We start from the raw sequence: 13,091 nt of genomic DNA on the forward strand, positions 1-13,091 counted from the left end.
AGTACCATGGAGAGTTCTGCAGCCTCTTTACTATACTGTGCAAAGCCTCAAGACCTGAGGTATCAATCCACACAGGAAAGCAGGCAAAGCTGGAACCAATCTTATTGGCAGTGCCTTTGCGAGACAGCTAAAAGATCATAGTCAATCCGAAAACGTGTTGGCCAAACACACCATAAAATTTCATCACAAATTCAAACACACTAAAAATCCTTTATTAGTTGATGTATTAGACTGGGTTCTGTAGAACAGAACTGGTAAGATAAATGTACACACACACATACACTAAAAGAGAATTTAGTAGAATGGCTTGCATGACAGGGGCTGAGCGTGTGGTACCTACTCAGGGCATGAAGAGTGAGGTCTCATCGGGAATAGCCTAGTACTGAGAGATACCTGGAGTGGCTAATTTTCAGTCCATATTGGAAGACAGAACAAGCTGGAAAGGCTAGCTAAATTCACCAGTAAGAAGCATAGGTAAGTCAGACATGCTACCAGAAGGCTTTTTGCATGAACCTCTCTGCGTGTGGGCCGCCCATCAGAAGGTATCAGCTACGCATGGGGACTGTTTTCCCTCCCCAGTTAGTCCTCCCTGTGCTCACAAGGATCTGTACAGAGGCATGACTATTGGTTGACAGCAATCAAGAGTAATCAATATTAATCAACATAATAAAAATTTAAGAGCTGGTCCTAAAACTAAAGTCCTGTCCCCCCACCTTTATTCTTCCCTCCCTCTTTCTCCTTTCCTAAAGCAATCTAAAAAGCAAGTGAGGGTTCAGAGTAAGACTGTGGTTAGAGGGATCAGAAAAATTCATTAAAGATATAGAGATATAGAAATGTAAATATATGTGAGCTAAACACACATCCATTGTCTCTATTGACTCTACAGAGTTTTGCTTTAGAGTCTGGATGTCTTCATATATCTTGCATCATTTTCCTGAAAGGGTTGTTGAGAATAAAATGCAAGAGGCAACAGTAGACAGTTTTGGTGATTGTTTGTCCCTATTGCTGCTGGGGATTGTGTATTCCTCAGCATAGAGTATTTTCATAATTTAGGGCTTGTGAGGATTCTGTCTTAAGAACTGAGAAATTTCATTACTTCTACATTTGTTTCAATCACAGGAGGGTATTATAGTGGTGGGTTGTTTTTTGTTTTGTTTTTCATCTATTGAGGTTACTTTCTTATGCTTTGTGTTTAAAAGAAATTCCCCATTTCATGACACTTTATTTTCCCCTATGGGTTTTGAGTAGCTTTTTCCCCATATTTTTAAGTGCATTTATGCAATTTAAACTTCCATTAGCTTTATCTCATGTGTATTTCATCTCAGACACTGTACTGTTAGATTATTCTGTTCATTTTAGTTTTTTGTTGCTGGAATAATAATGTACCAATACTCATTTGTTATTTCATAGTTTGGGAGGGCAAGGACCCTGCATCATCTTTGGGGTTGGATGGTGTAGGCACAGCTAGTTCCTTTCTGGGGCCCAGAGGTGAGTACATTTCCTGCTCATTCAGGTCACAGGATGATTGGATCCCATTAGCTACAAGAGCTGTATTTTTTCTGGCTGTCAGCCAAGATCAGTCACAAATCCCAGAGGTCAACTGGACACCCCATTTCCTGGCTCTCTTCTTCCATCTTCAAAGTCAACAACAATGGCTCACTTTTTGTACTATGAATTTCTTTGCCATCCCTTCCTGACTCATCTCTTTTCTGCTTTCACCCTGATGAAATTGTTCTAAGTGCTTCAGTGATATCTAGCTACAGAGCATGTTTTCTCTTGTTCATTCTCTCTCTCATTCTCCTCTCCCCTTTGGCCTTTCCAGGCTCCTAGAAAAAACAAACAAACTCCATTTTTGTTTCAAGTAAGAAAACCTAATCATCAGGAACAATTTTGGTTGATTGTGAAACAAAATACTAAAATGTAAATCCTTTCAGAATCTCTGCAGCAAAAGTGACTCACCCCCCCCCCTTTTTGTGAACTTCCAGGACCAAAAGGTAATAAGAATTACCTAGTAAAAACTTTACAGTTACCATGCAAGTTTTTTCTAATTTGTGTTTATTCTTTAGACACTTGGTAGTTCTTAGTATCAGCCATGTTTGTTAAGGAAACATTTTTTTTTATTGTGTCACCTTGTTGACTTTCATATTTAGTCTTGACATCTCATTTTATAAGGCCTTATCTATACATTTTTTCATTTTTTTCATTCCAATGTTTATATCAATTTTATTATTTTTCTTGTGTTATTAGCAACTAACAACTATCACAGCCTGTCGAATGGGCAAGCTAAGCCATATGATAGTGGTAAATAAAGCCAGAGCCAAAATTTAAATCTATCTGTTATTCTAATTTCTCCATTTAATTTGTAGATTTACAAATACTGAACATAGCAGGGAAGGGGTCATTCTTCCTTCCCGACATGGGCAAGAAAGCCAAGTGTTAGTTTTTCCTTTGCTATCAAAACACCTCTGTGAGCTGATTTGACCTTCTAAAATCTTCTTTTGTAATGTTATCTAAAAAGTTTAAGAAAATAGGAACTAAAGCCATGCCAATCATGATGAGTGTCACAACAGTAAAAAAAAAAAACTGATAGTTATGAAAACCAAGCGTTCATTACAGAAATGGGCTCAACACCAAAGCAAACTGTCTGATGGGCATCCCTTATAGCACGGGATTGAAATAGACTTCGTTTCTTCATTCATAAGGAATGTGTTCAACTGTACATATATTGATGACCCTGGGGAAATCCCCTTGTACCAAAATCAGCGTGTAGTCAGTGAACATCACTGATATTTACCCAAAACTTTCCTAATGGTTTCCCATTATAGTCTCCAACGTCATAAAGACTGTGATGATTCACACTGTCCTGGTTGATACAGTGTAAGAAGCAGACAAAAAAAAAAAAAAAACAGAACAAAACAACGACAACAAATTACATTTGGGGCTGACAAATGGCTCAGTGGTTAGGAACACTGTTTGGGAATAAAAATAAGGTGCATCATGTCATTGAAAAAAAATGCCAGCTGTACATCTAAGGAAGGCCATGTATGCTATGTGGGCAGTGGGCATTTGGAAAGCTTTAGCTAAAACCATTAATCTGAACATATTAAATGGATCATAGAGAAATTTGTTTTCAGGAAGAAAATAACAGATGAGACTTGATGAAAATCTTAGTGATTTCTGTATGTGTTGTAGCTTGTGAAGGGATCAGGATGACCATAATAATGTTCCTGTTAATGTCTGAATGAGCAGAATCAACTGTTCCTGAAAGGATGAATGTCATGCTTTGAATTTAGATTGCCCCCCAAAGGCTTGTGTTTGAAAACTTGGTCCACAGCTTATCATGCCATTTCCAGAGGCCATTATGGTACCTTTCAGACATGGATCCAGCTGGCAGATGTGGAGCCTCTGCAGTCAGGACTGATCTCTCTGCTTACTGACCAGCTGAGATATGAGCAAACCATATAACAGCTTCCACTACTATGGATCTGTTGCCATCATACCTTTCTTCCCCTCATACAAACACATTTCTTGAGTTTGAGTCAGGCAGCCTGGTGAATCAGAGAGGTAGAAGGTCACTTTATGTTTGAGGTTCCCTGAGGTATTTCCTGGGAGAATAAACAATACTGATAAGTTTGAGTTCCTTTTTCCTTTGTTTTTCAATCACTGTCTCACCTATCAAAGGCTGACCTTGAACTCACTGTGTAGCCTAAGGGTATCTTCAACTTCCAGCCTAGGGCTTCCTCCTTGGAGTGGAAATTGCAGGCAGGCACCACCTTACTTTGATTTATTCTCTTTTCTTTGATGGTCTTGGAGTGATGCCCTGCTTTGTTGGTCAATGAGGAGAGGACTGGCATGACTTCTACAAATGGCCCACCTTCATTTTTGCTTTTTTCCAATACTGATGTGTGTGCAAAGCTCACTGGCTAAGGGAAGCTCCAGTTCCCCAATTCTAGTGTCTCTTAGTATTTCTATTGCCCAGGAGCTGTCAGTCAGTATAGTGCAAAAGACCTTGACAAATCTATGACTTTATTTCCTTTGTCACTTACCTGGACTGTTGTTTTGTGTCAACTCCAATGTGGACATTATAAACAGAAGACCCAAATCTATCCACAGAATTTCTTTCTTGAGTAACGGGTTATTCTCCAGTGAACCTTCCTCAACAGTGTTCATGGCACAGAGCTATGTGTTCTTTGATATGTTAGAAAGCTGACCTGATCTCTTTGACTCAGACTCTTTAGGGCATAAGATTTCATCTCTGAGAAGGCTTGGAAGCAATTTCCACAGTGCAGCAAGATTTAATCCTTCCCCCAAATAAAAGTGACACAAAGAAACAAACACAAAAGCCAGGTTCTGTAGCTCAGATGGTGTGATGATTAGGCATAATAGAACAGGTGATGTGTAACTGACATCTCTGATGGTCCACGACACATAATACATGTTTAGTTTGTGTCTGTGTGTTTAATTAATTGTTCATTTGTGTTCCCTGTCTCTTTTGTATGAAGATATAAAGTGGATTATAATTATTATAGAACACTTCCGTGAGCAAGGAAGAGTTCTTTAAAGTGAAAGGAGTATGAAAATTTTAAAAGTGGAAAAAGTGGAGTTCTATCATTGAATGATAGCACACGATGTAAAGGGCAAGTGTGGGACTAAGTGCCTGGTAGCCCCAACTCTCCACAGTTGCAAATACGGCTCTGTGTGTCTGATTGTAAAAGGTCTCAGTGGTGTCTGGGTTTGTCCTACACTCAGCTCAATTAAAAACTTAGGATTCTATGATTTCCTGGTACAAGAGAAATGAATAAAGACACAAGGAAGACAAGGATTTTAGTTAAATAGTTTAATTAGAGCCATTTTACAATTCTAAAATTAACAAGCAGACTTGTAATAAAAGATCTCCAATGTTTGCAGAATGACCTCGCTTCCATTCTGAGCCTGTCTTTTTAATTGTAAAGATTAGCATTACATTTAAAAGGACTCAAAATGGAAAAAAAAAAAAGAAGAGGAAAAAACAACATAAAATGAATTGATGTACCTGGTCACCCATGTCTCATTATGCAACCAATGAAATCTCTGAATGGATATTGCTTCAGCTTGGATATCAAAATAATGGCCCCACAAGGTGTCCTTAACCAACAACTGATCACAGGTGGCCAAAAGAAAGCGGAAAACCCAAGACCGCTGTCACATTGGTGATGGATCCAGTGGCTGGTGGGTGACACTGACTCCAGATATATGAAAAAGCCCACAGCACTCTGCTACTATGGATGCAATTATCATGGAAGTCCTCCTGCATTGATCAACTTGTTCCTGAAGGCTTTCTTTGCTCATTTAAACTTGCATAATAAACATGCAATGAATTATTTCTTTTGAAGGTTGTATTTTTTTTTTGCAGTCTTTTTGTTTTCATACAAAGATTTCATAAGTTGCCACGTTGCATCAGTGTTTACCAAAGTGGGGAGGGTAAATGTGACGCAGCTGAATGAGAAGAGCCTCCTTCCGTCCTGAGACACACCACCCATCTTTCGAAAAGGGTACAGACAGCTTTTCTTACCCTCTCCCACCAAATAAAAGAATACAGGAAAAAAAAATTTATATATAAAACCAAAATCGCAAAATCAATCTAGCAAAGAAAATAAAGTTGACATAAAGAAAATAAAGGTGTTTGTCATGCATATTATCTTCTGCATAGCTCAACCCACTTATAGTAAGGCACTATTTCCCTTTGCAACTGGTGTCCATTGTAACCCGTTAAGTGCTACAGTGCTCTATGACCCTCAGACACTTCCTTCTGGGATGGCAAAATAAAGAGCCTGGGTGAGTATGGCTGCCATGCTTGGCTGCACAGGTCTGGCAACTTGTGGAGACTCCATGACCCTCAGGGGAAACTGTCCATGGGTAGGATGGTAGAGTGTCCATGATGAATTTCTTTCCAGAGTTCCTGTTTTGTCTGAGTGTGGATTTGGATTGTTCTTCAGTCTTTATTTCTCAATGAAGATACATGAGGTGGGGGAGAACAGTCAGGTCCTTTGAGACGAAGCATCGGTGCTCTCAGCACAGGATGCTGGCTAGTGGAAAACATGAGTAGGTGTTTCCAAGGGAACAACAGAGAGAGACAGAGGGAAAAAGAGAGAGATTGCTTTTGGTTTTCAGAGACAATCAAGGTATGATGTTAATTTAACTGGTCTTCATACTGTTTCCGGAAACAGTCCCCTGCTGGGAAAAATTCCCAACACCTTTCTTGGTACATCTTCCAGACATAAGATTCCTGTAAAGCAGAGGTAATCGATGTGTTAACAAGGTCTCCAAAGTCTGTGTTATAACAAAGAGCAGACTAGAAGATGCTGAACTCTGTTGCTTTATCACGTAAAACTGGCAAAGTCCAATTGCATTCAGATAGCCCCATTTAAATAACCTTCAGTAATAAACAATCTTCAAATAAACAAAATGTCTTTAGCATGAGCATAATATAATAATGATAAAAAATGTATCTGTAAGTCTCTAAGGATTTCATGTATTATCACTACTAATTTTACCCAAGTTCAAACTATTATCCATTTGTGGTGAGTAACTCGGAAGGGAAATTTCAAAATTTTCTGAAAACCTTAGGCATGAAATTTTTTCCAATTGTAATATTGTAAGTGGGAGTTCATGAGAAAGTATGGGCCATATAATAAACACACTTTTTACAAATGAAAAGAGATGGGATTCACAAGTAAACCCATTGTTAGGAGAAAACAAGAAACAGGACAGGAGCCTACCATAAAGGGCCTCTGAAAGACTCTACCTAGCAGTGTATCAGAGCAGATGCTGAGACTCATAACCAAACCTTGGGCATAGTGCAGGGAATCATATGAAAGAAGGGGGAGTTAGTAAGAGCTGAAAAGCTCCACAAGAACCAAATATATCTGGGCACAGGGGTCTTTTCTGAGACTGAGATTCTCCGACCAGGGACCATGCATGGATATAACCTAGAATCCCACATAGCCCATGGCAGCTCATCATCCAAGTGGGTACCCTAGTAAGGGGAACAGGGACTGTCTCTGACATGAACTCAGTGGCAGGCTCTATGATCTTCCCCCCACCCCAACACCGAGGGAGGAGCAGCCTTGCTAGGCCATAGAGGAGGACATTGCAGCCAGTCTTGATGAGACCTGATAAACTAGGGTCAGATGGAAAGGGAGGAGAACCTCTCCTATCAGTGGACTTAGAGAGGGGCAGGGAGGAGATGGGGGAGGAAGGGTGGGATTGGAAGGGAATGAGGGAGGGGGCTACAGCTGGGATACAAAGTAAATAACCTGAAATTAATACAAAGAAATAAAAATTATATAAAAAAATGTGAAATTAGAATTTTGCTGTTTCATAATAGGCAGCATCTTTGATACTCATTTCACACAAACAGTGTTATCTGAAGGTAACATAATTAATATCTAAAAAGAATGCTTCCTTTTAAATCAAATGTGTATGTCTGAGTGGTTACGTACCCATGAATGCAGTGCTCACGGGGGCCAGAAAGGAGCACTGGATTCCCTGGGGCTCGGGGTCACAGAGGGTTGTGAGCTACCTCACAACCTCAGCTTCCAGAAGTATCCGGCACTCTACTGCTAAGCCATCGCTTTAGCGCCTGAAAGTAATTCTTGCCCTGAGCGTTAAACATCTACATCTCACTGTATTATCTATTGCCTCCCTTCCTACAGTTTCATCCTAAAGATGGTGCATGTCCACTGCTCACCCACCTGTCCTGTGTGTTCTGTTTCATCCTTGTTTATGAGATACATCAGAAAAAACCTACAGAGACAGAGAAAAAGTCAGGAATAGACTACAGGAAAATACAAGTATAAGCAGCAAAGATAGTTACATAGTGTATCTTGGTTGCACTAGGTTATGGAAATAGAGTAAACATTACAAATTCAGTTTTTGAAAAATCAGTTACAATGTATCAGGAAGAAATAAGGATGTTCTCTGAAATGACCTGTCTAATTTTACACACAATTTTATATCTGAGTTACTTTAAAAACAAAACAGGAGTTTCATTCTGTGTTCCTGGCTAGGAAGAAACTCGCTCCATCTACTTCTGCCTCCCCAGTCCTGGGATTAAAGGTATGTACAACCATGCCTGGCCCTTGAATATACATTTTTTTAGGTCAGGCTAGGATCAACACTGATGAATTTTAATTCAAGGCTAACTTCATAAAATTCTATTTTTATCAAGTTAATTGAGTATAGTTTAACCACTTTTCTTCCAATTATGTTACTTGATATAACTTGTCTATTTGTTGCTAAAATTGCATCCAAAAATAAGAATGATATTTTGATAAAACCCAGTTTTAGTTAGTCCCAAGGAAAGGTCATATTTTCATTTAATATGCATGCACACATATGTGTATACAGATATGATAAACCTATATACACTTACATAGATATAAATATACACATACATATATGTAAAACCCAGTGTAAAACAAAACGGAAACAACTGTATAACTGTTAACAAAAACAGTTTTTAACTGAATCTTATGTAGTACCCAGAAAGACATATAGGTCTTCAAAAAGGGTGTAAATGAGAAAATAGGGATGTGGGACGAGGAAGTATCCACATAACTCAGGCTTGCATCTAGAGGGTTCCTGTTGGAAACAGGAACACGGCCAGGCATCTCTGCAAGGCTCTACACCATCCCTACCCTATTCCAGATTCTTCAGTATCATTCATGCAAATATAGACAGTTTCTGATGATTTAAGTCATCCTCCTCCACAGATGAGAGGATCAGTCTTTCTCTCCTGGAGTCCAACCGCTGCCCTGTTTCTGGAGTTTATAGGAATGGTAAGGAACTGGTTACTGGGGAAGGGAAGAGCAACAAGAGGGGAACTCACAAGTAGTTGGCCAGGTTGTGCTCCTGTAGAGTATGGGTTTCAAAGCCATGTGGCACTGTATCAAAGTAATCATTGCCTATCCCACAGATGAAGCACTTGGTCTGGAATTCAAAGGGAGACAACAGAATAGCAGAGAAGTCACAGGATAGCAGAGAATTAAGACACAGTCTGCTGGGTTGTATAGTGTTGCCTCTGAATATTGTTCATTGCTTCTGGAGGAAGGAGAAATGCTTATACAACTCAGGAAGCTCAGAAAACCTACCAGGAACTTACTGGACACAGGCAGTTTACCAGGCTCAGGAAGCTGAACCAGTTACAGGTTCAGTAGGCCCCTCCCTTATGTTAAGTGAGCAGGAAGCGACTCTGGTGCAGCTGTCTATAAGGCAGGATGGAAGCTCTCGGGATGCACCTCTCCCGAGTCATCATCCAACTTTGGTGGGTCTTTCAGTAATGCAACTACTGTCAGTCACTCATGCTCTTATGAGTAACCCCTCAACCATGCTGCTATATCAAATCCATCACCCATGCTGCCATAAGTAACCTCCCTATCCACAGTCCTGTAATCAACCCCTTTTGTAAATAATCCCAAAGCATCCACTGATCCAAGTTAGACTTGGGTGGAGCCAATTATTTGGCCTATCTGGGACAAAGAGTCATTTGTTCAAATTTCCCCAGAAAATGCTATATAACACATTGTTGGAAGAAAGCTTAATATATGATTTCCTCAATATACACCAGACATCACCTTGTGATATGGTCCCTCAGTACAAATTTAACTATCACAACTATATCTTGGGGTTTTCTTAAGTGATATGGGATCCAGAAGGAGGATGGGATATTGATGGCTGATCAGAAATGTCTTTTCATTTTTTACTGCAGCCTACATGCACCCATCTGGACTACGTGATTGATCTGTTCATGACACCCAGTAATTAGCTAAGCAGGATTAACTGAGTCCTCAGAAGAAATTGAAAACTTGCCACCTATCCAAACATAGTTCAGTACCCAAACAAAAGAGGTATAAATCTTAGACCAATTATGAGATGTTTCATCAGTGTTTTGGAAAGGTCCTCTCATGGTCAGGTGCTGGTCCAGGTAATTAATCAATCAAAGGACATCTCTAGGACTAGGCTAATCTGCATTGCTCTCCTCGGGATTTGCCTTTATGCACAGTGCCAGGTGGTTTATGCTTAGGACTGAAGGCCTGTACTGTGAGCTAAAGTGAAGCAGGGCCTTTCCTCATGCCAGGGTTTTAAAATTACAGTGACCATGTACAGCTTCAAGTGAATTCAGTTACCACTGAGGAAACTGGGCATCACTCACAGCATCCCCACCACCAAGCCACAAAGGCCTCACCTCCATGTCTTCCTTGACTTGTTCCTGCTGGTCTCTGAGTTCTCCAAAAGCATCAATGATCAAACCTAGTGTTGAAAAGAGAACATATATGATCAACTGTGATCAACAGTTCAACTCATAACTCCTTGGAAATTTGGGGGTAATTAAATCTGTGTTCCCAGGCCATGATTCTCAAACTTGGCTCAAGAATAAACTCTATTCCCTGTATGGCAAAAGCTGGGAGGTTTATTTGTTTTACATCAAAACACACTTCTTTATTTTCCCTCTAGAGATTTCGCAAGGAAGAAATACTAAAAGAAAAAAGTTCATTTGGCCTTGGCAAAAAGCACGTGATACAAAAATCCCACCTTGCATTTTGGCTTCAGCAGCAGATGGCTCATGGTCAAGATACCCAGGAGCCCCTGGTGTGTGTGTCTCACCTTGTATGATAGCCAAGAGGATGACAATCACAAAGAAGAAGAAGGTGATGTCAAAGATGATACGGTAGATCTCATACTCGTCTCCCGCTGGGTCTTCAATTTCATCACCAATGCCTCCTCCAGCGCGGACGCCCACATACATGTGAAACATGTAACACTGGGAGGCAGAAAGAGAGACACTTCTGAGGGTCCCCGCTAACATGGGGATTTCTCCCCAGTGTCTTATGCTCATTCTAAAGGAGAAGAATCCGTGTGCTTTGTGTCATCACTCTGTTTTCATCCTTCTTCCTGTGACGTGAACGTGTGCCTCCTACATGCCACTGTCTCCTAATCAACACTCCACACTCATCCACCCTGTTCACTCTGCTTAGATCTTCTGTGTTTCTGTGTCACTTGGGGAAATAGAAAAGTGCTTCATTAGCCCCTTGGCCCCTCTACCCTGAACTTTCCAGCCCAGGGAATGGCCTTTCTTCCCCAGAGGCTCTTCACTATATAATCCAGATATTGTAGTTCTCTCTCTTTCTCTCCCTGCATTTCTCTCTCTTTGTACATGCTCTTTCTCTCTCTCTCTCTTCCCTCTCCCCTCTGTCTCCCTCTGCAAAGTGACTTCCCTGGCCTTGTTCCTTGGGACCAGTGAACCTGCCCATGATCTGCCCCCAATAAACCTGTCTTTACACTTTAATTTGAATTGGCTCATTTTGTAGGTGGAAGATAACCTATCACACATGCCCACAGTCGCATCCCCATGTCGTCCTGTCAGGCTCAGAATCCGAATCATCATGCTCACAGAGGTACTTTTCTCAGCCTGATATACATTAAGCCAAAACCATTATGACGCCTGCCCTGAACCCCTATTACTGTAAAAACCCAGCTGGACCCACCAGCACTATTCTGGAGCCTAGAAAAGCTGTTTGTGGCAGCACGGCCAAGAGAGTTCTCCGGAGAGAGCTGGTTTAAGGCTGTAGTACCCAGGCTGGTTTAGGCCTATTTGCACAACCTGTCTCCTTGGAGGCTCAGATGTCTGGATTGTTAGTACCATTTGCTGAGCCTGTGTCTAGATGTGAAATTTTGGAGACAGTCACTTTAATACAACAAAACAAAAAAAAACCAGTATCTTCCTTTCAGGACACTACATTGATTTCTTAAAACTTGGTGGCTAAAACTGTCCATAGTGCCTTTTAGAATAAAGGATAACTTAGTTTCACTGTATATTTTTGTTTTCTTTATAAATTCTTCTTTTTTAAAAAAATTATTTTTTTATGTGCATTGGTGTAAGGGTGTCAGATCCTCTGGAACTGGAGTTACAGACAGTTGTGAGCTGGTATGTGGGTGCTTGGAATTGAACCTGGGTCCTCTGGAAGAGCAGCCAGTGCTTTTAACCACCAAGCCATCTCTCCAGCCATTCTGTCTAAATTCTTTAAATGGAACACGTTGCTTATTTTCACTAAGGAAACATGGTGTCCCGTATTCTTTTCTGAAGGTGAGTCTTCCTATGTGGAGGGCCATGGGGAGTGACAATGGTGGCCTCAGCTGGCCTGGCCTGGCTGAGGAGCTGACAGGGTTGTCTTTGGGAGTACAGAGGGGAGTTTTCCTAGCCTCAGCTTTCCAAACAAAGCTCAAAATGGCTGCATTGGTATGTGAACATTCATTGGTGTCTCGGATTCAGAAGTCTAATTATTACCTTTTCCTGAAAACCAGACCCCCTTTCTCTACTTTTCTTTCCACAGACCAAGCCTAGTTAGGGCAGAAGTACAAGAATCAGTTTTGGGAGCAGAACACTACACTTCTTTCACAGAGTCTTAAAAAATGAGGAAAAAAAAAAGAAATCAATAGGGAAGGAGCATGAGACAGAGGTAGAGATGGAAGGAGGAAGTATGAGGAGGCTCAAAGGGAAGTGTCGGGAGAGGGGGGTGAAGAGATCCAGGAAACAGGAGCCAAAGACCTTGATGGAAAGGTCAGGTCAGATGTGTGAGAACAGCTAATTAACTGAGGTGATCTCCAATAACTGCCTGAGCAGCTAACTTCCTCAAGCTGCTTCTTATTCTCGTTTTCTGAAAGGAATGGTTGAGGGAGGGGGCATCCACGGGTCCTCCAGGTTAGCAAAGCTTCCAGGGAGATGATAAGACTTCTAGGCAAAAATGTCCCTCTGGGCCCAGTCTCAGCAGCTACCACGATCATTTTGCCCCCGGCTGAAGACTTTTTTTTTCACTTTCTCTACATTTTCAAAGAGTCTGTTCAAACCCTATCAGGACAGAGTTGGCTTAATTAGATTCTTAGAACAAAACACCTTGATCTGGGAAGAAAGAAATCCCTGGTGAGCCATGGTTTATAAAACTTTGGCTGCAGTGCCACCTACTGGAAGCGACAGAAGCCAAAGATTGAAGTTTCTGCTGATGACTGCTCTCCACACACAGACATAGCCTGAGAAGCAAAGACTCAGTCTCTCT

The 13,091-nt window shown here is 40.9% G+C and overlaps 1 protein-coding gene across 1 annotated transcript in view; it reads right to left on the bottom strand.

The window, feature by feature from the left end:
- Nucleotides 1-4,828: 4,828 nt before the first annotated feature.
- Nucleotides 4,829-13,091, bottom strand: part of Ryr2 (ryanodine receptor 2) — a 533,102-nt gene continuing 524,839 nt past the window's right edge. Inside the window, exons 100-104 of the mRNA XM_060372656.1 lie at nucleotides 10,645-10,801; nucleotides 10,226-10,290; nucleotides 8,870-8,970; nucleotides 7,734-7,785; nucleotides 4,829-6,265 (exon numbers count right to left, since the gene is read on the bottom strand). Coding sequence (XP_060228639.1) covers nucleotides 6,170-6,265; nucleotides 7,734-7,785; nucleotides 8,870-8,970; nucleotides 10,226-10,290; nucleotides 10,645-10,801 — 471 coding nt within the window. The 3' untranslated portion in view covers nucleotides 4,829-6,169. The remainder of the gene's footprint in view (nucleotides 6,266-7,733; nucleotides 7,786-8,869; nucleotides 8,971-10,225; nucleotides 10,291-10,644; nucleotides 10,802-13,091) is intronic.

The sequence above is a fragment of the Meriones unguiculatus genome, chromosome 19, assembly GCF_030254825.1.
Source record: "Meriones unguiculatus strain TT.TT164.6M chromosome 19, Bangor_MerUng_6.1, whole genome shotgun sequence".
Classification (NCBI taxonomy): Eukaryota; Metazoa; Chordata; class Mammalia; order Rodentia; family Muridae; genus Meriones; species Meriones unguiculatus.